The sequence below is a fragment of the Carcharodon carcharias genome, chromosome 16, assembly GCF_017639515.1.
Source record: "Carcharodon carcharias isolate sCarCar2 chromosome 16, sCarCar2.pri, whole genome shotgun sequence".
NCBI lineage: Eukaryota > Metazoa > Chordata > Chondrichthyes > Lamniformes > Lamnidae > Carcharodon > Carcharodon carcharias.
In genome coordinates this window covers 105,191,096-105,216,453 of record NC_054482.1, presented here as the reverse complement: position 1 = coordinate 105,216,453, position 25,358 = coordinate 105,191,096, and the positions used below count along the sequence as shown (strand labels likewise).

General features: G+C 40.4%; 1 protein-coding gene across 4 annotated transcripts in view; it reads left to right on the top strand.

Moving 5' to 3' along the window:
• LOC121289062 (serine/threonine-protein kinase N2-like) overlaps positions 1–25,358 on the top strand; it is a 109,011-nt gene that overhangs the window by 67,158 nt on the left and 16,495 nt on the right. For 3 of the 4 annotated variants that reach the window (XR_005945487.1, XM_041208036.1, XM_041208035.1), the window contains 9 exons: positions 9,546–9,691; positions 12,875–13,004; positions 15,909–16,057; positions 16,149–16,362; positions 22,049–22,234; positions 23,357–23,466; positions 24,419–24,562; positions 24,642–24,717; positions 24,844–25,012. Coding sequence is in view for 3 of the 4 variants with exons in the window: in XM_041208036.1 (XP_041063970.1) it covers positions 9,546–9,691; positions 12,875–13,004; positions 15,909–16,057; positions 16,149–16,362; positions 22,049–22,234; positions 23,357–23,466; positions 24,419–24,562; positions 24,642–24,717; positions 24,844–25,012 (1,324 nt within the window). In the remaining variant the exon portion in view is untranslated. The remainder of the gene's footprint in view (positions 1–9,545; positions 9,692–12,874; positions 13,005–15,908; positions 16,058–16,148; positions 16,363–22,048; positions 22,235–23,356; positions 23,467–24,418; positions 24,563–24,641; positions 24,718–24,843; positions 25,013–25,358) is intronic. The other variant, XM_041208037.1, reaches the window with a different exon arrangement.

Below are 25,358 nucleotides of genomic sequence, written 5' to 3'. Positions count from 1 at the left end.
AATGCCTCCTTCCTTACTGGGCCAGAAACATACCGATCAAAAAGGTTCTCCTGAACACAGTTCAGAAATTCCTGCCTTTTTTTAGGTCCTTTAATACAGTCACTGCCTTATTCAAAATAAAAATGGAAAATGTTGGACATCTCAACAGGCCTGGCAGCACCTGTGGAGAGAGAAACAGAATTAATGTTTTGAGTCCATTTGACTCTTCAGAGCCATTGAGTCTACAGACTGAATGTTAACTCTGTTTCTCTCCCCACAGATGCTGCCAGGCGTGCTGGGTTTTTCCAGCATTTTATTTCAGATTTCCAGAATCTGCAATATTTTGATTTTATTTTACTGCCCTATTCAATGTTGGGGTAATTAAATGTCCCATTATTACTACTGTGATTCTTGTGCCTTTCAGAAATTTCTTTGTATATCTGCTCCTCCTAACTCTCTCCCACTATTTGGTAGCCTGTTTTTTAAAAAAAAAAGCAAATAGTATAATTGCTTCTTTATTGTTTTCCAGCTCCAACCCCCAGATAGATTCTGTTTTTGATCCCTTGACATTGTCTCCTTATAGCACAACAATATTTTTCTTCAAAACAGCTACCCCTCCTTTTTTTTACTTGTTCCTGAATACCTTGTATTATTCACTCCTCCCCTTTTTGTGCCATCTGAGTTTTTGCCATTACATCATATCCCCACGTGGCTACTTGCTCAACAACCTTAGTAATCACATGGTCCATTTACATGCCTTCCCAACCTGACTTTGTACTTTCTATGATATTGGTTCCAGCTCTGTCCCTGTGTGACCTGTCCCATCTTGAACAGGTCTCTTCTGCCACAGAACTGGTCCCAGTGCCCCTGGCAACTGAAGCCACACACACACACACACACCCACCCGACCCCCCGCCCCGCCCCCCCAACCACCACCATATCTCTAGTTGTGCATTAACGTGCCATTTTTGCCGTGAGGCGCATGCGACTCTGGGAGTGACCTAGATGTTACAATATTTTGAGGTCGTGTTTTTTTAACGTCCTGCCTTGTTGCTTAAACTCTGACTGCAGGACGTTAACCAACTTCCTCCCGTTGTCATCGGTTCCAACATGGACCATGATTTCTGGCTTGTCTGCACCCGCTCAGTAACATCTTTTTGCCCTGGCACTATACTATAGAGAAGTAACATACCGTACGGTTCTCCCATTGACAGCAACAACAAACTGTCTGTCTGATTTGGCCCCATCCCCCAACCAGACTACAGATCCTGAACTATTACTGCATTTCTATACCTTGTACCATCTTGCCTTCCCCTGGAGTCCTTTACTCCTTTGTGTCAGGATCAGGACTGCATGCTTTGAGATGTCATCGACCTCACCTGTATTCAGTGGTGAATAGCAATCTTGATTGTGCCACAGTCTTGGAGGATTCCTGCACTGTCTGCCTCTTCCTTCTGGCCCATTTGTTGGCCACTCATTTGCTATTCTACCTCCTGAATCCTCTGAGCAGGAAACATTCAGTCACCCCCAAGTCCTGCACTGAATCCTGTTGCCTCATAGTCAAAAAATTCTCAGCATGTGTTTGAGCTGTTGGAGGTATTCCCTGCAAATGTGGGTCCCTGGAGCACATGAAGTGTCCTAGAATTTTCACATGGCGCTGGGATTTCAGGCAGCAGGTCATAGCTGTTGCTCCGTTCTAATTTAAAAACTTAAATAATCACTTTGAAGAAGTTTTATATAACAGGTGTTAACTAGATCTAAATTACACTGCTACTTTTTCTATTTGCTTCTCAAAGCACACTAACCAAAGACTAAACTATTTACTTAAGATTAACGCGAACTGCTTCGACATGAAACACAAAGACCTTAGATATTTAGGGATCTAGATATTTAATCTAGAGGAAAGCAAATTGCTGGAAACACTCAGAATCTGGCAGCATCTGTGGAGAGAGAGAAACAGTTAACACTTCGAGTCGAATGTGACTCTTTCATTACTTAACCTAGATAATTATAGATTCCTCGGGTCCTGCAGCTCCACTCCTTTTGAGTCGGCATGAGAAACCATGTTTGTACCATCACCAAATTTTTAGCTTCCCTTTGTCATTCACTCCAATTGCAAATCTTCCCAGCTCCAAGAAGTCTCTTATGCAAATTGGTGACTTGTTCAAAAAAATTTCAATCAGTAAGACAGAAACTTCTAGTGAGCAGCGTTGGTTGTCCTTGATGCAGCTGCCTTATTTCTATGGGGTCATAAATTGCATCCCTAACAATTCAGCGGAGTGTATTCCCTGTTACTGGCGACGAGATGATTACCAGGTTCTGTTTTTAAAAAAAATGAAGCTGCGTTAGTTAGCCGCCTCCCATTTTAAGGGAATAGTCCCCAACTCCAGTGAGTGATTAAAGATGAGGACAAAGAGTTCACATAGCACAAGTCTTGTCTCTCTAAGGAATATAACAGGGTTACATCTGAGCTGTTAGTCTGATCTCTTATTTTTAAGATTCCTCTTTTGTGAAAACATCCTCACTATTTTGAGTGGTGGAGGCAGATTCAATTGTGGCTTTCAAAAGAGACTTGTATCATTATCTGCAGAGATATGGGGGAAAGATGAGAATGGCACTAGGTGCATTGCTTTTGCAGAGAGCCAGCACAGACATGACAAGCTGAATGGCCTCTTTATGTGCTGCAGCTATTCTATGATTTAACAGCATTTTTATGTTAACAGCGCTGTTCAGACCTGTTAGTTGCATATCTTCAACTGTGCACCCTGATGCTATGCTCAAAATAAAAGCAAAATACTGCAGATGCTGGAAATATGAAACAAAAACAAAAATAGCTGGAAAAACTCAACAAGTCTGACAGCATCTGCGGAGAGGAACACAGTTGACGTTTCAAGTCCGTATAACTCTTCATTGGAACTAAGGAAATAGAGAAATGAGGTGAAATATAAGCTGGTAGATGGGGGTGGAACAAGTAGAGCTGGATAGATGGCCAGTGATAGGTGGAGGCAAAGAAGAGATTGCCAAAGATGTCGTAGACAAAAGGACAAAGGAGTGTTGATGGTGGTGATATTATCTAAGGAATGTGCTAATGGGGACATTATAGGGTAGCAATCAGGACAAGCAAGTGGCAGATGGCTGTAGTGGGGGTGGGGTGGGGGGGAAGGGATCAAAATGGGCTAAAAGGTGGAGATAAAACAATAGGTGGAAATAAATTTTAAAAATAAGTGGGAAAAGAAAATTTTTTTTTTTAAATTATAAATTATTGGAAAAAGGGAGATCGGAAAGGGGGTGGGGATGGAGGAGAGAGTTCATGATCTGAAGTTGTTGAACTCAATATTAAGTCCGGAAGGCTGTAAAGTGCCTAGTCGGAAGATGAGGTGCTGTTCTTCCAGTTTGCGTTGAGCTTCACTGGAACAATGCAGCAGGCCAAGGACGGACAGGTGGGCATGAGAGCAGGGTGGAGTGTTGAAATGGCAAGCGACAGGGAGGTCTGGGTCATGCTTGCGGACAGACCGAAGGTGTTCCGCAAAGCGGTCACCCTGTCTGCGTTTGGTCTCTCCAATGTAGAGGATACCAAATTGGGAGTAGCAAATGCAGTAGACTAAATTGAGGGAAGTGCAAGTGAAGTGCTGCTTTCACTGCTTTCGAGTGAAGCAGCACTTCCCTCAATTACAGCAGTAGAAAACGGATTTTAGTAAGGATAATCAAGCTGCAGAAACACTAGAATTATGCAACAACATGAAGGATGTAATACTCTTTTGGGAGTTGTTTACATAGCACAGTTCTAAAGATTGCAGGGGCAGAAGGACCTAGTGGTTCACGTGCACAGATCTTTTGAAGGTAGCAGGATATTATTGAGAAAGCAGTTAAGCATATGAGAGAAAGCATATGAAAGCATATGAGAGAAATATTGAGTACAAAAGCAGGGAAGTTATGCTGAAGCTTTTTATAATATTGCATCCAGTTCTGGCCACCACATTTTTTAGGAAGTGTGTTGAATTTAGCTACAAGGTTAGGCTGGAGAAGCTGGGGTTGTTTTTCTTGAGGCAAAGGAGATTGAAGGGAGATCTGTTAGAGGTGGCAGGGTTAGAAAAGGTAGACAAGGAAAAGCTATTACCATTATTGGTACAAGGGCTAGTGGACACAGATTTGAGGTTTTGGGCAAGCAAGACACGCGAGGAATTTTTTAATGCAGTAAGTGATAACGACCCGGACCTCGCTGTCTAGGAGTGTGGTGGAAGCAGAGATGCTTAACGATTTCAAAAGGAAATTGAATGGTACTTGGAAATAAACTTGCCAGGCTATGGGAAAACTTAATATGCCAAATGGCTTCTTTCTGTGCTGTTATGACTGTGACCTCCCGACAGTAATGTAATAGTAAGATATATAAATAAGAAATTAAGGAAATGTGAAAACAGCAGATACAATGGGAGATTTTAATTTTCTCAGACTAGGAGAAGTAGAGTAGTTCAATAGTAAAGGCAAGTGTATTGTTGGAATATAATTTGGACAATTTTCTGGAACAATGTTTTAGAACCAAAATGGAAATGACGTACTGGACATGATGGGTAATGAATCGGAATGTTAAGCAATCTGACAATAAAACGTTTTTACTAATAGTGACTATAATGTGATTGAAGCTGGTATTAGATTTGAAAGGGGAAATATCAAACCAAGATTATTAAATTGGATTGATCTGTTAGTGGGCAAAATACAAATGGATACATCGAATTAAATATTTGATACAATACAAAACCAATTCATACTCCTAAAAGGCAACAAATGAGGAAAAGGATTAAGTCCTTGAAGGAATACAAGGAAAAGTAGAAATCTAATGGATTACGGTTTTTTATAATTCCTGAAGGACTGCAAACTAATGTTCAAAGAGAGAATACGGAAAGCGAACATGCAGGAAATATTAAAGCTGATAGTGAATATTTTCAAAAATGATAGAATGTGTAAAGGGGATTGTGGACCCATTAAAGAAGGATCCAGGTGACCTATAAGGATATGACAAACTTGTTGCCAGAAAGGAACATACTCTATTTGGCAACGGGTGGTATGCCCCAGGACCTGTGCTGTGGCCTCAGATTTTCCTCAGATATATTAATGATTTGGATCAAAGAATAGGTGTGTTATCCAAGTTTGTGGATTACATTAAATTGGAAGACACAGTAAGTGTGTAGATGGGTGCAGGAACAGAATAAATGAGTGGGCAAAACTGTGACAGATGGACTTCAATGTGAGTAAGTGTGACATCATCCATTGGATCCAAGAAAAAGAAATGATATTAACAGTACAAGATGAGCAAACAGATTTGGGTGTTCATGTATGTAAATCTTTGTTTTTGTACCAGTGAACTAGCTTTTAATAAAAAGGCTAATGGAATGTTGGCCTTTATCTCAAAGAACGTGAAGTACATAAGTGACAAAATGCTGCTTCAGTTAATCAGAGCTTTGGTCAGGCCACATCTGCAATACTGTATCTGTTTTGAGCACTAAACCTCAGGAAAGATATATTGGCTTTTGAAGGGGTATAGTGCAGATTCACCAAAACAACGCTGAGGCTCGGGGCAAATTTGTGAGGACAGGTTACATGGGCTTTGTATTTCCTTGAGTTTACATGGTTGAAGGAGTCTAATTGAAGTGTTTAACATTGTAGTAGTTCATTTGGGAAGATATAGAAAAACAGTTTCCGCTGATGGGGCAATCCAGAATGATGGGGCATGGTCTTGAGTTAGAGCTAGGTGATTTCATGTGTGAAATCAGGAATCAAGCACAAAGCTGTGGAAATCCGAAACCCCTTTCCCAAAAGGCTGTGGATGCTAGGTCAGTTGCAATGCTCATAGTAGAGATAGACTTTTGGTTATGTAAGACACAAGTTGGGTAAATAGAGTTGAGCTACTGTGCTAATTGAATAGATTATTGTTTAGCTGACATCTTGGATCAGGCTTGAACGATCCAGTGCTCTACTCCTGTTCTCCTGTTTTCCTGTACTTAACATGTACTTAACTATACTTATTACACTCATGGATTTCTTTGTTACCAAGATTTAAGACCATCTGATCAGCTCCCTCTGCCAAATTCTTCCCTTTCCTTAGTCTGCCCGACTTTTTCAAAAGCTCCCCCTTACCTTACCCTGAACTTGTATTTTTTTCCTCACCTATCTTCCGCATGCCCTTTCCGAGCTCATCTTGCATACGAGACCCAACTCTTGTGTTCTCAACCCTATTCCCATTGAACTAGTTACTACTGACTACCCAACCTCTCTTGCTGGCTCTCACATTAGCTGACATTGTTATTGATTCTCTCTGCTCAGGTTCTGTTATGCTTTCCTTCAAATCTGCCATCATTGCCGCTCCTCAAAAAAAAACAACTCTTGGCTCCTCTGTTCTTGCAAACTATCTTCAACCTCTCTTCCCTCTCAAGCCCTTAACCATGTTATTGTCTCCCAGATCCTTGCCCATCTTTCCCACAACTCTCTCCAATCAGGTTCTGCCCTGGCCCAGTACTGAAATGAAAAGTCCCAAATGGCATCCTGTGAGACAAAGGCAAACTACCCTTTTTGCTCCTTTACCTGTCTGTAGCCCTTAACACAGTTGATCAGACTATCCTCCTCCAACGCCTTTCCACCGTTGTCAAGTTGGATAGGGCTGCAGTTGCCTGATTCCATTCATACCTAATTGTAGCCAGACAATCACCATTACCTCAGGTGTCCCAAGGATTTATCTTTGGCCCCTTCCGATTTCTCATGTACATGCTGCCCTTTGGTGACTTATTCAAAAATATCAGTTTCCACGTGTACACTGATGGCACCCAGCTTTGCCTCTCTTGACCCATCTAGTGTCTATAATTGCCAGACATCTTGTCCTATATCCAGTACTGCAGAAATCTCTCCAGTTAAATATTGGGAAGACTGAAGCTGTTGCCTTTAGCCCTTGCCACAAACCTCACTCATTCACCTCGAGTCCATTCCACTCCTTGACAACTGTCTGAAGCTGAACCAGACTGTTAGCAACCTCAGTGTCATAATTGACCCAGAAATGAGCTTTCAGCCGCATCCTTGATGTTATGAAGACTGACTCTTTCCATCTCTGCAGCATCATCCCACTCTGCCCCTGTCAGCCCCTCTGCTGTTGAAACCCTCACCCATCACTAAACTTGACTATTCCAATGCACTCCTGGCTGGTTTCCCACATTCTACCGTCCAAACCTGATATTATCCAAAACACTGCCCATGTCCTAACTCGCACCAAATTCCATTCACCCATCACCCCAGTGCTCACTGTCCTACCTTGGCTCCTGACGTCTTTTTTTAATTCTCATCCTTGTTTTCAAATCCCTGCATGGCCTAGCTCCTCTATCTCTATAATCTCCAGCCCTATAACCCTTTGAGATATCTGCACTCATCTGATTCTAGCCTTTAGAGTAAGCCTGATTTTAATCTCTCCACCATTGATGGCTTTCAGCTATTTGGGTTCTAAACCACACCACCTCTTTCCTTTAAGACACTCATTTAAAACCTACCTTTTTTTGGCCATCTTCCCCATCATCTCCTTAATGTAACTGGGTGTCTTTGTGTTATGCTAACTGTCTGGAGTTCTTGGAATGTTTTATTACATTAAGGTACTGTATAAATACCAGTTACTGTTGTGGGCCATCCCTGTTTTTATGAATAGAAAATGTTGATTCTTTTGTCAATTTTTATTCTCTTTTTCTCCTTGGTAATAGTTTTGAAGACCAATGTGTAGCCCAAGAAAAATGAATGGAAGCCACTCAGTAATTTTACTTGTTCCAATCATATCCTTGATAACCATATCATGGTTGCTGGGGACCAGTGAGTAACAGTTACCACAGACCAATGACTCTCAGACAAATTATAGTGCTCAAAATCAATGGACATTATCTACCACAGCGACATGGTTACAAAGGACCATTAAGCCATTACTATGTGAACTGAATCACTGCCCCCTTTCCTGGCTTGCCTTTACCAACATTGACTCAAGATATGTCAGCCACGTAACAATCTATTTGATTACAAGCTAATTAACCACAATGGAGATTAGAAAGCAGTGTGAAAGCATGATCACTATTGACCATTTGAGATGTGTCTCAAAAGATTCTGTTAGTATTGCAGAGGGGCATGTTAGTGGGGTAATGAAAAAGGCATATGGGACACTTGCCTTTATCAATCGAGGCATAGATTACAAAAGTAGGGAGATCATGTTGGAGTTGTATAGAACCTTGGTGAGGCCACAGCTGGAGTACTGTGTGCAGTTCTGGTTGCCACGTTATAGGAAGGATGTGATTGCTCTGGAGGGGGTGCAGAGGAGATTCACCAGGATGTTGCCTGGGATGAAACATTTAAGTTATGAAGAGAGGTTGGATAGGTTGGGTTGTTTTCGTTGGAGCAGAGAATACTGAGGAGTGACCTGATTGAAGTGTACAAGATTGAGGGGCATGGACAGGATGGATAGGGAGCAGCTGTTCCCCTTAGTTGCAGGGTCAGTCACAAGGGGACACAAGTTCAAAGTGAGGGGCAGGAGATTTAGGGGGGATGTGAGGAAAAACTTTTTTACCCAGAGGGTGGTGATGGTCTGGAATGCGCTGCCTGGGAGGGTGGTGGAGGCGGGTTGCCTCACATCCTTTAAAAAGTATCTTGATGAGCACTTAGCATGTCTTAACATTCAAGGCTATGGGCCAAGTGCTGGTAAATGGGATTAGGTAGGTAGGTCAGGTATTTCTCACGTGTCAATGCAGACTTGATGGGCCGAATGGCCTCTTCTGCGCTGAGATCCTGCGATTCTGCATTATTTCACCTTTTCCTTTGCCAAGACTTGAGCTTCAGTAATTTTCAGTTATTGAACAGGAACTTTGCTGCTTTATCAGTTGCTATTTCTATCCATAAACTGAGAAATTCCAGAGAAGGAAACAAGGTAATTTTGTGAATTGGAAACAAAAGGTTAGGGTGCTTGGCGATGGTTGTGCATGGTTTTCGGTGGTTATGTGCTCTCAGATCATTGCTTTTATTTTGCTCTGTGTTCTGATAATGTGGCGTAGCAAATATTCTGCCTGAGGCAGCGTAAGCACCAGAGGATTAGAGCTCTCTACAAATGTCCTTAGTTTAAGTTGCACTCTTTGCATTTGATATTGTTGAGCTAGCTGACTATCTTTTAAGCATTTGCGTGGATGGAATCTCTGACCACAACAGGTATCAATCTTCCCCAAGCATCTTGATTTCTTAGATGGACTCCGTTACTTAAGTAGGCAGGATCATTGAACTCCCCATCACAAAGTTTAAGTTCTCCTGGAATGTTTGGGATGGAGATCATTCATGTGGGACATGCGAAGAGCAATCAGGCTTTTATTCCCCTCCTTTGATGAAAGTGGCATTCTCCTGTTGGTTAGGGGAGGAAAATGAACCTTGCTGAGCAGATTCCCATTGGGTATCACACTAGGGGATTGCATTGTGACAATTCTTTCAAAAAAATTTGCAACAAACAATTAATATTTTGCCCAGCACAAAACATTTATGGAATTCCATACACAAGTCCTTTATGATTTCAGATTGTCCACGAACCCCAGATACTCCTAACCCTGAGTCTGCAAATAATAGCCGCATTGCTGCCTTGAAGAAACAATTGGACATTGAGCTGAAAGTGAAGTTGGGAGCTGAGAATATGATTCAGATGTACTCGAATGGATCATCAAAGGTGGGTTAATGTGCTAAAATACACCTGCAGGATTGTACACAATAGAACCGTCTATATGCAAACACAATCTATTCAAACTAGACCATTGTTGACTTGCATACTTGCTAGTACATCTATTTGCTTTCAACTTTTCTAGCAGAAATTGAGCTCCATTGCTAGCCTTTCAACAAAATAATTATAGGAAGTGAATATTCTGTTCAGCTCATGTCAGCTTTTGCTGCATTCTGGAATTTTAAAAAACACTTTTTATAACAGGTGATATCTGCCTCAACTCGTGGGTCATGCAGCTGCAAATCCAAAGTAAATTTGTTTGCATTCTCTTAAGAGCATTTTTGCCAGGTTAGTAAGACCCATCAAGTTTATTTTCAGGTAGCAGTCAGCTGTGCTCTGCTCTCCACGTGACTGTCCTTTGTGTGAGCTTGCTTACTGACTATGCAACGTTTTGATCATGGAAGGCATTATAGCCTGAATTTTTGTCCTTACCTGAAATATAGCCATAGACTTGTCCAATATGGATTGCTAATTAAAAGTGGGGAAGCAGGAGCCCTAGATTTGCTTCTCCTCCTAGTCCTTAACCTGGTTCACTGGAGCTAATGAAGTGCCCCAACTGAGGTCTTGACTGTGGTTAAATAACACACAAAAATTGCAGTATAGAAGCAGCTAAACCAATTTGACTATACTAAAGCCAGACTGGGATGGATATCTCCTCTACTGGCTCTGAAGGTTGTACTGAAATGTGTGCGACTATTCTCAATCAAAGCTCTGATGGGCGCACGTCCAGTGCATGATTATTGCTGGCATGAGAGGGGCTGGGTTAAACATTGATGCAGCACAGGGTGTTCTTGTGAAGTTGGGACTAGGGTACACTGTTGAAACAGTGTAGTGAGATCATTACTCTGCGTCTGAGTCCTTGGTGGTGCTGTGATGCTCGAATGGAAAGTGTTCTACTCCCTGTACCGGCATCGTTCACCTTGATCTCACAAAATCACCAACAAATTTAAACTGATAGTGAAGTTAATGCAGTAACTGTATCAAAAAATATTATATGGGGAAGATTATTATGGGTATAATTCTAAGTGTTTTTTGATTATTCCAAAATTTCAGCCACACCCTCACTTTGTCCCTTAAGTTGTTCTGTTGATTTATGGGCAGTAGTTTACTGCCGATCACTGGGAGCTCCCTGGAGTTCATCCAAGTGGTTTCCAAGCATTCTTGATATGCACAATTTGCTGTCACAGAACATGGTTTAATATTTTAAAATATATCTCTGTGCTATATAACTTGTGGCATAATACTAAAGGAACTGTGGTTTACCAAAACCAAAATAGCCAGATCTTTGCAGGTTTTCTGTTTGACATCACTCAGTTTTATTTGCATTGCAGTACACTGCTGAGTACAACTGATGGTATTCTGTATGTTCTCTTTTACTTTAAAAGTATGTAAAGGTATTCTCTCTCTTTCCCTATTTCTCTTGAAGCTACTGATATATAGCTGTGCAGGAGCTGGCAGTATCCAGGACCTCAACCATGTGACTGTCCTTTGTGTGAGCTTGCTTACTGACTATGCAGCTTTTTGATCATGGAAGACATTATAGCCTGAATTTTGCCCTTACCCAAAATATAGTCATAAACTTGTCCAATATGGATTGCCAAATAAAAATGGGGAAGCAGAAGCCCTAAATTATTTTCTTCTCCTTAACCTGGCTCACTGAAGCTAATGAAGTGCCCCGAATGTTTTCTTGACTATGATCAGCTTATTCCCAGGATTGAACCCAATACCTTCTGGTTCCTGTGGCTAAATAACACATCAAATATACATTTGTTCATCAAGCCATCTGGGAAGCTGATCATATTCTCTTCGGGCTAAACTCTGTTGCATATTTTGCTTGGCATAAATGCAGGGCAATCTCTCGACTACAGCTGTACTGTTGAAATCACAGTGCCGAAGCATCATACATCACCTTTTTTTCATTGAAAGGCAGTACCAGTTTCTTTGTGGCTAAAGGTTTAAAGGGTTCTGCCTGACTAGACGACGTATTCACCAAACTAGACGACTGTTTGTTTTCTATAGAAACCAAAGCTTGGCTGAATCTAACTTTTAAAATTAGTAAATTCAGTAATAGAACACATTACGCCTTGTAGTTTCGGCCCATGAGGGAATAACTAGGTAAAATTGAAAGTTTGTGATCTGAGCACACATTGAAAAACGTTGGGATTCTACAGCTAATTGCCTTGCATGTAGCATCAAAAGATACATATCATTAAAAACGGTTGTTGAGAATTTTTCTTCCCATTTTTATCTGACCCTTGAATGACTTAATCTTTTGAGTACCACAGAAAAATTTACTTGATGCTCTGACAGACTGAGGATGACAGACAATTATACTTCTGAGCTGTCTTACATTTTAAACTAAAAATCCATGTTGCATTGGTACTTTGTAGGATAGAAAGCTTGCTGTGTATTTTGGAGTCAAACAGATTAGCACAAGTTTTTGCTGGTTGCAAATTAGTAACAGGGAAAAGGAAAACTGGAAATGCACAGCAGGTCTATGCATTTGAAAAGAGAAAAGCTCAGGTTAATGTCTGGTGTGGACCATTTGACTTCACCGTGTATTTCTAGCACAATGTTTTAGTTTCAGGTTCTGGAATTTGTAGTGGATTTTTCTCTTTGTAGTGTATTGTGGAATACTTTGCCTTGAGAGGGACAAAGAGAAGAGCAAAGGAGCATTTAACATGAACGTTTATGCAGTGTTAGAAAGCCATAATAAAGTATGAAGTTTGTAAACAAAAATGACAATTTTCATTTCTATAGCATTTTGTTCAAAATGTCCAATTGCAATTAATTATTTTGAAGGATATAGTCACTGTGATGTAGGCAGAGGAGACAAAATGGTTGTGAAAATGGTGTTGGTTTTAAAAAAAAACACTTCAGTCCTTCAATTTCTAGACATTAATTCCATTTTGCTTTTTATATTTATGGAGTCCATTTGGTGATTCTGTACATGCAGAAGGAATCTAAATGCCCTGGTGTACTTTTGGTGTCAAAACCAGGCTGGTTTAGAACAACACTTCACCAAATGTCAGTTAATTTATTCTAAGTCAGTCACTCTTTGCAAGTGCTGTATTAAAATGTTACCTGTAAAGCTTTGAATACTGGATTAAGCATCTTTTTATTGTTTTCCAGGATCGAAAGCTATTAGCTGCGGCTCAACAAATGCTTCTGGATAGTAAGACAAAAATAGAAGTTATCAGGATGCAAATTCTTAAATCTACACAGACTAGTGAAACAGCCTTTGAAAATTCAGATGGAATAGGTAAGGCCTATAATTAGAATATGAAAAATCTGTTCTGTACCATTATTACAGTAGGCTTTAAAAGTTATGAAAATATAATAAAATTGAGGTGTGAACTGCTATCTAGTAAATTATGATATAAGGATTAGCCCCAGTTGCCACTGACGTACTTCAGACCTCTGATGTAACAGATTTGTATACTCTGTCCCTTGTAATGATGTTCTATTCATATATCTTCCAAAAATAGAGATTGTCACCAGGATTAATTATGGATGCTTAGGTAGGTATTGCCCGGTGCTGTGTGTCATTGCCTGTGCCTCGTGAAAACATTTTTAAAAACTGCAGCTATAAGTATCTGATTAGCTCAAATTCCTGGGGAACTTTACAACATATCAAATAAAGGACATGAAAAGACCAGCTGGCCCATTGAGTCTGTTGGATACTGTCATAGTGTAACTTCTACATCCCATCACTCCATCTTTTTCCTTCCCAACCCTGTCAACAATGCAATATCCTAGGAGATGCAGAAGGTCTTGGATCAATTTTTGGGGGAAAAAGTCTCTTGGAAATTCTTCTGCAATCCCAGAAGTGCTCAGACAAGTTCCAGGTGACCACATTGATTGGGGGAGACATCCCCATTACTTTCCAAACCTTCCAAGTTACATTGGCCACACTCAAGACCTCCTCCAACTTCCTTTTTGAATGCTTGCAGCCATACTGCATTTACTGCACAATCAACAGTTTGCTCTTGAGGTTGATGTCTCTCTCTGTAATGAAGTATTTCCTACCATTTAAACTAAACATCTAAAAGCAGCTCGCCAGCACCTTCTCAAGGGCAACTAGGAATGGGCAATAGATACTGGCCCAGCCAGCAAAGCCCACATCCCCATGAATTAATTTTTAAAAAAGCCTATGTTTGTGTGATGTTCCTGGTTGCCCCTTACCTGTCTAGTTTGAATACCTTAACTAGATTGATAGAAGTCGTTAAACAATGAAACGATTAGATCAAAGCCCCTTGGAAATTTGTTTTACCAAGGGAAAAAGCTCCTGTTATTGAGGTTATAGGAGCACCTTTAAACTAGATGTCATTCTAGCGGTTTTCTGAACCTTTTCTATGGCTGCTATATTCCCCATTGTGTGAGGGGTCTAAAACTGCACAAAAAAACTAGATGAGGTCTGGCCAAGGCCTTGCATAGGGACAGATTAGTATTTCTTATTTTTTATTTAATCATCCAGGCAACACATCTGAACACTGTTTCCTTTGTATGAGCCTCACAGCATTGGTCATGGACTTGAAATGAGTCATGCACCACCACTCAAGTCTTCCTGCCATCCAGCTTTGAGCAGGCGATCCATCATGGTTTGCAAACGCTTGGTGTTGCCCTTATTGAAGTTTGTAACACTATGCAAACGGCCTCTCCGCACCCCCCCCCCCCCACCCAACCACTATTGCATTGATATCTGACTGTAACCTGTTTTTCTTATGCATTTTCAAGTGAATGATCTTTTATTCAAAATGACCCAGAAAAGGTGTCCAATTTTTAACCATCCAAACAGAGCATGATGCAGAAAAGCTGTTTAAGTGCATTTGTTGTAATCTTTTTGTCCTTCCTCCTGGGTTATGTGGGTGCCAGAATGCTGGAATCTTACCAAATCAGCTTTCGAATTGCTGTCCGCAATTTACGATAGATCAGAATCCATCCCATTTGCTTCTGACATTCTACATGCAACATTCCTTGCCTCTGTAGATTTGAAAATTATTGCTAAAAAAAGGATATAAGGAAACATTAGAGAGATGCACTTAATTATTAATAATTTCTGTAATTTGAGTATAATAATGTTCTTTATAAAAGTAAACCAATTAAGATGAAAAACTGGGTCGTCTTCAGGCTTTACATGTCGAGCATTGAAATTGTATAAATGAAGTTGTATCAATGATTTCTGAAGAAAATTGGATTGGGACTTGAACAAAATAAATTTGCAGGGCTATGGGATAAAGGGGGAAAATGAGACTGGCTGGATTGCTCTACATTAGAGCTGGCATGGACTCAGTGGGCTGAATATTCTCCTCCTGTGCCATAATGACTCTATGGTCGCAATGTGAACTCCATTTTAAAATGTATTGAGACATGCCTGGTGAATGCGCTGATAAACTGTAAAAAGGGCATTTGGTCAGGATAGGATTCTCCAATCAACAATCATGTCTCATCAACATTGCTGTGAACTCCAACCTATTGATTGAGATGAAGAAACATTGGTAAAACTTCAGAAAATAAAACAGAGCTTTCTCCTGATCGGCTTTGTAAAATACTAATTTTTATGTTGTAATGAGTAAATTTATTGTGGTGCAGAGCTGGATGGATATAGAATGCCTCAAGTTCAGTCTCTGGTCTGGAGTGAGTTTGCTAGTCTTAGCTGGAGGGGGAGTAGCAATGCTGCATTTGGCCTTGGCACCCCTGGGCTTAAGAAGTGGAATTATGTCCACTTGCCCTCAGGTGAGGCCAAAGTTTGATTAGGCTGTGAAGCTCCCTTTTGGTCAATTAGCCCATTGTTCAGGCTTGAATGACCATCTAGGTGTGATACTGGAGGGCGCACATAACCTCAGCATAGAAGATTTGTTTATAAGTGTCATCTTATTCTTAATGACATAGTAACCTACTTTTTTCAAGCATTCCCTTGTTATGGATTTAACAGCTCAGTGTTGTTTAGAGGGCCTAAGTACAAAATATTACCTTTCACACAATGTTGCTAATTTATAATTAAACTTTTCAATTCAAGTAGAATTCAACTTGTATCTTGTCTATTGGGTTATGTGCGCGCGCATGTGTATGCATTTTTTCCATGATGTGTGACTTAATGACTGACTCCTTTTTATCTTAGTTGTATAGTAATGATCTGCATATATTAAAATTGTTTTCATTTAAGCAGCGAAACCTGTGATAAGCCCCCTGGAGCTTAGGGTTGAAGAGCTCAGGCATCACTTCAGGATAGAATATGCAGTGGCAGAAGGAGCAAAAAATGTTATGCGACTTCTTGGGTCTGGAAAGGTTCCTGACAAGAAAGCACTTTCAGAGGTAATTAAAGTAATCTATAGATATTGCATATTTATTACTGCAAATCTTGAGTACATTTAGTTAAGTATTTTCTCTTCTCTTTGTCAACCAGGCACAAGCAAGATTTAATGAATCAAGTCAGAAGTTGGATCTTTTAAAATACTCATTGGAGCAAAGATTGAGCGAGCTTCCAAAAAACCACCCAAAGAGCAGTATTATCAAAGATGAATTGTCAATGGTTTCATCACCAGCCCTCAGTCCCCGTCACAGTGTGATTTATCCACAGAATCAGTACAGCACACTGTCCAAACCTGCTGCATTAACAGGTGTGTAATTCAAATATCTTACCACCATTATAGCTATTCTTAAGAGTATGGTTGTTTCACAGGGCAGTAGTGCTAGTCATAATCACCAATTCAGATGCATAGAGAAGCTCAATTCCGTGGTCGTGAGATTACCATTATGTGGTTCACTTTTCAGAAGGGTAGCTCCATCTTAAAGGTACATGGATCTGTGGCATGCTGGGGATCTCTAGCACCATTAGCCACCTCTAGTATGGTATAGCGAAATACAGCATTGGTAGTATCGTACGATCGTATCCTCTTGAATGAATAGGTAGATGGTCAGATTGGAACAACAGTTGAGAGAAAATGAGTGATGGATTGGGGGTGGGGAAGTAGGTGGGGTGGAGATGGAGCAGTGGATAATAAGGTGACAAATATCCAAAAGAAGAATCTCACTTGGTAATTCATATTGCAACCAAGTTCAACAAAATAGCTGCATGTGTATATATCACAGATGCACGCTAGTGTTTTGTAGTTTGGACTTGCATTATACTTTCATTTGCATAATCTCACAGTATCACAAAGCCATATTGATGATTAAAATGGTAGAGCTGCCTGAGAGATACGCAATTGCATAATTATCATCTCTCTTCTGAGGGCTATCAGCTTACAGGAAACTAAAAGCAATAAAGTGTGTATTTCTTATTTGAACAAATAGTTCAAGAATGTATTTAAATTGGTTAGATAATTGGTGTGTCTCTAACCTGTCCTTTATTGTATGTATTGTGGACCCACCACCTTGCATAGTTCCTTACCACTTAGCAAAGTTTTTACCGTTATTGTGAACTTTCTTTTCCCCTGGTATTGTTCCCCATCTTCTAAGATGTTGTCATAGAATCGTAGCACCTCACAGTCCAAAAATGAATGCCATTGCTCTGTGCTTTCTCCATTGCCTTGTGCAGCACCATTTAAGTTTTTTAAAGCCTACTTTACCAACTTATTATCCCATTCAATTACTCGTAAGTTCTCAAATGCTTTATTTTTGTCCTACTGTGTGACTGCCAATCTCTACAACTCGCTCTTTAAATGGCTTTATTTTCAATTCTGTCCTACACAGTGCCAAGATCACCCTGGTCAAAATTGCCACCATTCTGTGACTCCAAACCATGGTGCCCTATGATGCCTTGACCTTTCTGATCCCTTTGGTTCTACACACACACACACACACACACACACACACACACACACACACACACACACACACACACACACACACACACACACACACACCCATCCCGTCTCTTCCATGGTCACCTTCAGTGACAGTGTCCTCTCCTGATTCTATTCCAATGCAGCCAACTCATGGCCCCCAATGGTTTTTTATTTTCATGTATGCATGCGTCTGGTGTGCTCAGTCTCCATTTTTCGACAATCTCCTGTTCTTCATTTTCACATTGCACTAAGTGATATGAACAGCAAATATGGAGCCAGATTCTATATTTACAAAAGTGACACCCAGTGCCACGCCTTTGCTGCCATGCTTGATTCTTTTGTCTTGCCATGCATCTGGCTGTACCTGATATCAAGTCGTCTTGAACTAGAACATTTTTCAGCTCTATACTAACAAAATCAAAACCACCCACTCCATTCGCAACAGAATCTTTAAAAATCAGGTGCTGGTTTCGTTTTCTACTGCAGCTGGCTGTTTGCTTAAATTAAACCCAGTGGACAGGTACAGCACGGGGTTAGATACAGAGTAAAGCTCCCTCTACACCGTCACCATCAAACACTCCCAGGACAGGTACTGCACGGGGTTAGATACAGAGTAAAGCTCCCTCTACACCGTCACCATCAAACACTCCCAGGACAGGTACTGCACGGGGTTAGATATAGAGTAAAGCTCCCTCTACACTGTCCCCATCAAACACTCCCAGGACAGGTACAGCACGGGGTTAGATACAGTGTTGTTTCTGACATTAATCTGAGCTTCAACCTGCACATCTTAGCCCCACCAAGGCTGCTTACTTCCACCTCTCAGAATATCACCTTCCTGTGGCCCCACCTTACCTTAGTGTTGTTGAAACCTTCAGCCACGTTTTCCACCAGCTCAGCGGTCCACTCCTCAAATACTTTCCTTGGCCTGCCCATGCCACCCTAGCAAACTCCAGCTCATCTGCACCTAGTATCTTGTCCCTCACACCCATCACCCGTGCTGGCCTGCACTGGCTCCCTACCCCAAACACCGACAGCAAAATCCCTATGTTAAGAACATAAATAGGAACAGAGTACACCATCCGGCCCCTCGAGCCTACTCTGCCATTCAATAAGATCATGGCTGATCATCTTGTTTCAATTTCTACATTCCCATTATACCCCTGATAACCTTAGATTCTTGTTAGGCAGGGGAATCAGTCTACCTCTGTCTTAAACATTCAATGACCCCCACTTCCACTGCTTTCTGAGGCAGAAAGTTCCAAAGTCACACAACCCTCAGAGAAAAAAATTCTCCTCATCTCTGTCCAAAAAGGGCGACCCCTAATTTTTAAACAGTGCCCCTGGTTCTGGATCACCCACAAGAGGAAACATCTTTTGATGTCTACCTTGTCAAGGCCATTCAAGATCTTGTATACTTCAATCAAATCACCCCTCACTCTTCTAAACTCCAGTGGAAACAAGCCCAGTCTGTCCAACCTTTCCTCATAAGACAACCCACTCATTCCAGGTATCAATCTAGTAAACCTCATCTCCAATGCGCTTACATCCTTAAATAAGGAGACCAAAACTGCACACCGTGTTCGATGTGCGGTCTTACCAATGCCTGTATAACTGAAGCATAACATCCTTACTTTTATGTTCACTCCCTCTCATAATAAAGGATAGCATTCCATTAGCTGCCTTAATTACTTGCTGTACCTGCATACTAACTTTTTGTGAGTCATGTAACTCTTTCGAGTACAAACCCGTTTCCATCTGTTTCAGATGAAGTTACATTGTTTCATAGTTTGCCATTGTGAGATTTGAACTCTTGATCTTGGGGTTACAAACCCAGTACTAGAACACCTAGATCCTTCACCTCAGAATTATGCAGCTGTTCTCCATTTAAGTAATACTCTGCTTTTTTGTTCTTCCTGCCAAAGTGAACAACTTCACATTTTCCCACATTAAACTCCATTTTCCAGATCTTCGCCCAGTCACTCAACCTATCTAAAACCATCTGCAACCTCCTCATGTCGTCTTCACAACAAACTTTCCTACCTATCTTTGTGTCTGTCATCTGTAAATTTAGCTGAAAATTAGTATGTTGTATGTACAAAAGGTGAAGGGCAAGGAAAGGAGCAGCTGGTCCATGAAGCCTGGCCCATACATCTTAATTTTCAACCTGCGCTACCTGCCAACAACCATGTGATCTACTGGAGAAGACAAAAAAAACTAAATTAAATTGATCTTAGATTTTTTTAGGGAGGGGAAATATATGGAAAATTTCTCTCTGGACCCCCTAAGGCAATAAAAACCATTAAACGAAGAACCCACAATGGTGTATATTGATTATTTTTCCATCCTCTTTTTTGTGTTGTGATCTCTGCTTTGATTAACTGATCCAGTTCTCTGAAGATATACAGCAAATCTGATTTCAATGATGTTCCATATGCCACCTAATTGCTGACAGAGGAGTACTTTCCTGACATATAACCTAGGTCTAGTCTTGTGCCTCAACCTTTTCTAAACCATCTAATTGAAATGAACCATGTGTACTTGATCTGCATCTTTAGTTTATTTAAGAGCTTCTATCAGATCTGTGATGCTCAAAAGTAAGTATCCCCAGCTTTTTTAAGCTGTTTCGTTTTAAGCCAGGTGCTGGTGTGGCTCTCCTCTGATCCTTTCCAAAGCCTGTAAATCACCCACCATAAGAGAGTTCCAAAACTTAACATCATATCCAAGTGAGGCCTAATTGGCCTTGGCAGTGTATCCTAATTATTTGCTTTGGTTATTGCTCCTGTGCATTGGTCATGGACCTTAAGGTATTTAAGTATAATAATACCAAGATTCTTGTTCCTTCTTGACCAGCTTGGGTTGTTTACACTGTACTATATATTTGTTCATCTTGTCAGTGTGCACTACATTGCCATTAACAAATATGGGCCCAGTCTCCCATGGCATCAAAGTTTGCTCGGGAAGGTTTATTCTCATCTACTGTCCTAACTCTGGTTCAGATTTTCAGATCACAAACTTGTGAACTGCTGCCTCAAAACCTGTATTCACATCATTAATGAAGATAGCAAAAAAACAATGATCCAACCTCTACAAGACACCACTGGTAACCAAGCAGATCCAAGCCATCTATAATAACTTTCTGCCTACAGGAATGTAGCCAGTTCTTAATCTGCTGTGAAAATATTTCCATAATTCCACAAACTTTTACCATATTTATCATATTGCATTATCAAAGTATTTCTGAAATTCTTAAGTGTACAATATATATCATCTTCCCCTTGAATATCTCCAGGACCTTGTTTGTCTATACCTATAACTTTCTTCATCCGAACATACAAACTAGGAGCAGGAGTAGGCCATGCAGCCCTTCAAACCTACTTCACCATCCAATAAGATCATGGCTGGTCTGATTGTAACCTCCCTTTCACCCCCTTGTCAAACAAGAATCTATCCAGCTTTGCTTTAAAAATATTCAAAGACCCTGCTTCCACTGCCTTTTGAGGAAGAACATTCCAAAGATTCATGACCCTCAGAGAAAAGTTTTCTCCTCATCTCTGTCTTAATGAGTGACCCCTAGTTCTAGATTCTCCCACAGGAGGAAACATCCTCTCCACATCCACCCTGTCAAGACCCCTCAGAGTGTTAAAGGTTTCAATCAAGTCACTTCTTAACTCTTCTAAACTCCAGTGGGTACAAGCCTAACCTGGCCAACCTCTCCTCATAAGACAACCCACCCATTCCTGGTATTAGCCTAGTAAACCTTCTCTGAACTGCTAACGCACTTACATTTTTCTTTAAATAAGGAGACCAATACTGTACACAGTACTCAGATATGGTCTCACCTGTGCCCTATACAACTGAAGCATAGCCTTCCTATTTTTGCATTCAATTCCCCTTGAAATAAACTAAAACATCCTATTAGCTTTCCTAATTGCAGTACCTGCATACAAGCCTTTTGTGATTCATGCACTAGGACACCGATTCCTCTGAATCAGTGCTGTGCATTCTCTCACCATTTAGATAGTATGTTTTTTTTTATTCTTCCTGCCAAAATGGACAATTTCACATTTGCCCATATTATACTCTCTTTGCCAGGTTTTTGCCCACTCATTTAACCTATCTGCCACTTCATAGCCTCCTTATGTCCTCTTCGCAACTTGCTAAGTTTGCTGACAACACAAAGATAGTAACCATACCATCTGCCCGTTCACCCAAGTCATTTATATAAATTGCAAAAATTTGGGGCCACAGCACTGATTCCTGTGGTATATCACTCGTTACACCCCGCCTACTTGAAAAAGACCCATTTATGGCTACCCCTGTTTCCTGTTAGCCAATTTTCTATCCATGCCAATATATCCCTACACCATGAGCTTGTGCCCCTGCTTTATAAATGTGTGATGTTGATGATGTTGAATGATCAAAGTGTCTTAAGTTATGGATTTGACTAGCTGAAATGTAAATATTAATTTGTGTTCCTTGTGTGAAAAATAAATATTTGATTATCTGTCAACAGGGAGCCTAGAGGTTAGGCTTATGGGATGTCAAGACCTGCTAGAGACAGTTCCTGGTCGATCAAAAAATACATTTGTTCCTTTACCTGGTTGGAGCCCAAATGAAACCAGATCCTCCTTTATAAGTAGAACTAGCAAAAGCAGAAGTGGGAATAGCCGGTATCCTGTCAAAACGGAAGATTTGTCCAGTTGAGTAAACTTTTTTAAATGAATGTGTGTGTTGTTACAGTGCTTTATGTACGGTTAGTTAGTCTGAGCAGTAGAGGACTTGACCACTTTTGTGAACTTCACACTACAAAAAGTTGCTTCATACTTGGAGAAGCCATTATTTGTTGAGACAGAACATAACGTACTGACTTATGTATTTGAGCATCCTTGCTTTGTGTCGCCTAACCTTAATAATATAAATTAGAATTTTGCTCCCTCCCTTTTTCACCTTTCATCCAAAAGGTGACATGATGGCACATGTTTTTGAAGCCCTTTCTTACCTTGTTTTATTAACATAATGCACATAGGAAAAGCTGAAATCCTTTAGTGGTTCAGTGGTTATTTTGAAGTTCAAAAGACCCGCTTAGCTTTAAGTTAGCTGCATTAGCTGTACATGGTAACAGTTTTGTTTTTGGTTTGACTTTGTTCCTAGAATAAGTAACTGAACACAGTCTAGTATGTGTATATGCGTGAGAGAGGTGTGTACGTGTGTGGTGTGTGTGTGTTGAGAAACCTAGGTCAAAGGTCAAGATCCCAGGCCCACCAACATGGTTGAGATGAGTAGAACAAAAGACCAGCTCCATGTAAAGTAGTGGTTATGTGATGCCAAGCTTGGTTTAAATTCTCTGATTTATAGGAGGAAAGGAAGTATGATGGCTAACTTGTATTTACTTTAGGGTTATTGTGGTAAAATGCTGGGTGGGGCATCCTAAAGGCGAAGAGTGGAATGCGCTCCCTAAACTCATCATTCATTTCAGACTATGTAAATCTGGATAAAAACAAAAAAACTGCGGATGCTGGAAATCCAAAACAAAAACAGAATTACCTGGAAAAACTCAGCAGGTCTGGCAGCAGGTCTGCTGCCAGACCTGCTGAGTTTTTCCAGGTAATTCTGTTTTTGTTATGTAAATCTGGAAACTTACTGCTCCTGGCCAGTGATGAGAGTACACATTTAGTCAAACTTTTCTCCGCCACCCAAGCTTGCAACACAAGTCCTGTTAATTTTACTTCTAATTTGTTAAAAGTTGTGTAGTTGGAGAGACCTCCATAAGAGAACAAATCGTCTTGCACTATCTAACTGAGTATTTATTATTTCTGTACAGATGAGATTGGTGCTGTACTGAAGCTGGACAATACAGTTGTTGGGCAGACTAGTTGGAAACCTGTTTGCAATCAGTCATGGGATCAGAAGTTTACATTAGAGCTAGATCGGGTAAGCGAGGGAAACTGCATGCCTTTCTTTCTTGGAAGTAGGACATTTATTAATGAGGGCAAGCTCTAAGCTGGGATTTAATCATTGCAGTTTTAATACTTGTCTAAACTGTAAATGAGCAAATAGTGCCATATGGAATTTAAATCAAAAGCCTGGCTGCAAAACTAAATTAGTCGTAACATTTTACATAGTAGCCAGCTTTTAATTGGGTCATGTAAAAGGATAAATGTAAGGTTGAACTCTATACCAACCACCCAGATGTTTGCACCAGCCTTGCTTTTGAGCCTGTTAAAATAGTCCATGTAAATTTTCTGTGCAAGCTGAATATCTATCATCCATAAAACTGACAATTTTTAAAGGACATCAATTTTGCAACAGTGACACTCCCCAAGCACAAAGTCAGAGAAAGGATAGGAACTTTGACATGCTCTAACATGTAAACATGGGTGTTTGTCAGTTAAGGATAAAAGTTGGTTTCACAACCACATAGCCTCCTTTGACCAACTAGACATTGACATGCTCTGGAGCCCTGTTAATATTGCTTTATAATCATTTAAGTTTGGATGCATGAGTATTCTGCATCAACCTTCTCACTAGATTTTCCCCTCGCCCCCTTGTGAAGGTACTGCATGTTGTCTTAGCTTTCCAAGGAATAATCTCTGACACAAACTCAAACCTTACCATGCCAAGGCATAGAGTGGTGGATAAGTCTGTCATTGTACCGTTAGCAGCTCTGCACTTGTGGATATCTTCACAAAGAAATATTAGGAGTGAGACCAAATTGCAGCCCACTTGAAAATATGGAGTGGTGTACTTTTCAGAGAGATCAATTTTAAACCATCACAGCAAGTGACTCTAAATGAATGAAGCTTGACATCTTTCAAATGTTGCTGAATTATGAGGGAGATTCTGTTCTTCAAGTAACCAGATTTAATTTTAAATTTTTTTTTAGTCACGTGAACTGGAAATGTCAGTTTATTGGCGTGACTGGCGTTCCCTCTGTGCTGTGAAATTTCTGCGATTAGAAGACTTCCTAGATAATCAGCGGCATGGAATGTGTCTATATCTAGAGCCACAGGGTACACTCTTTGCAGAGGTATGGATGATCTAAAATTGTAACTTTTTTTTGTTCTTGTGTTTGTTCCATGAATGATGTGTTGGATCATATTTTCCAGGTCACTTTTTACAATCCAGTCATTGAAAGACGACCAAAACTTCAAAGACAGAAGAAGATTTTCCCAAAACAGCAAGGTAAAAATTGAAATCAAAGTAGAATCTATTTTAATTTATTCCCTGGCATAGAAAGTGTGTGCCTGTGTTATGATAAGGCATGTAAAATAGCTGCCTTATTCACGCTCTATTTTCTCATCACTATAGGCAAAACGTTCCTTCGAGCTCCTCAAATGAATATTAATATTGCCACATGGGGGCGATTGGTGAGGAGAGCTGTTCCTACAGTAAATAATTCTGGCACCTTCAGCCCTCCAGCCTCTATTCCTGCTGCGGTACCAACGGTTTCTCACTCAGAAAGAACAGATTCAACTAGGTATGTTTCCTGTTGGATTTATTTTTAAAAAATGTTTGGAAAGCAATTTGGTTATGTTGTAAGTCTATAGAATTTTTTTTTGACCCAAGTTCCCAATTTCATACAAAAAGGGGCCAAACTTGATTTACCTTAAGATTGAGAAAAATTCAATTTAGTTACTTTTAAGTTACTCTTCTTAGCTTTGAGCAACTTGCATGGTGATTGCAGGGAGTAATCCAGAGTGGCTCTGTTGAAAGCATTAAGAATGTATGTTAATTATTCTCCTTTGTGCTTTGATTAAGTTTTGGACAAAGGCCGTCCATGTTAGTTGGTAGACAAACTTTGGTCTGACCTAAAGGTGTCATAA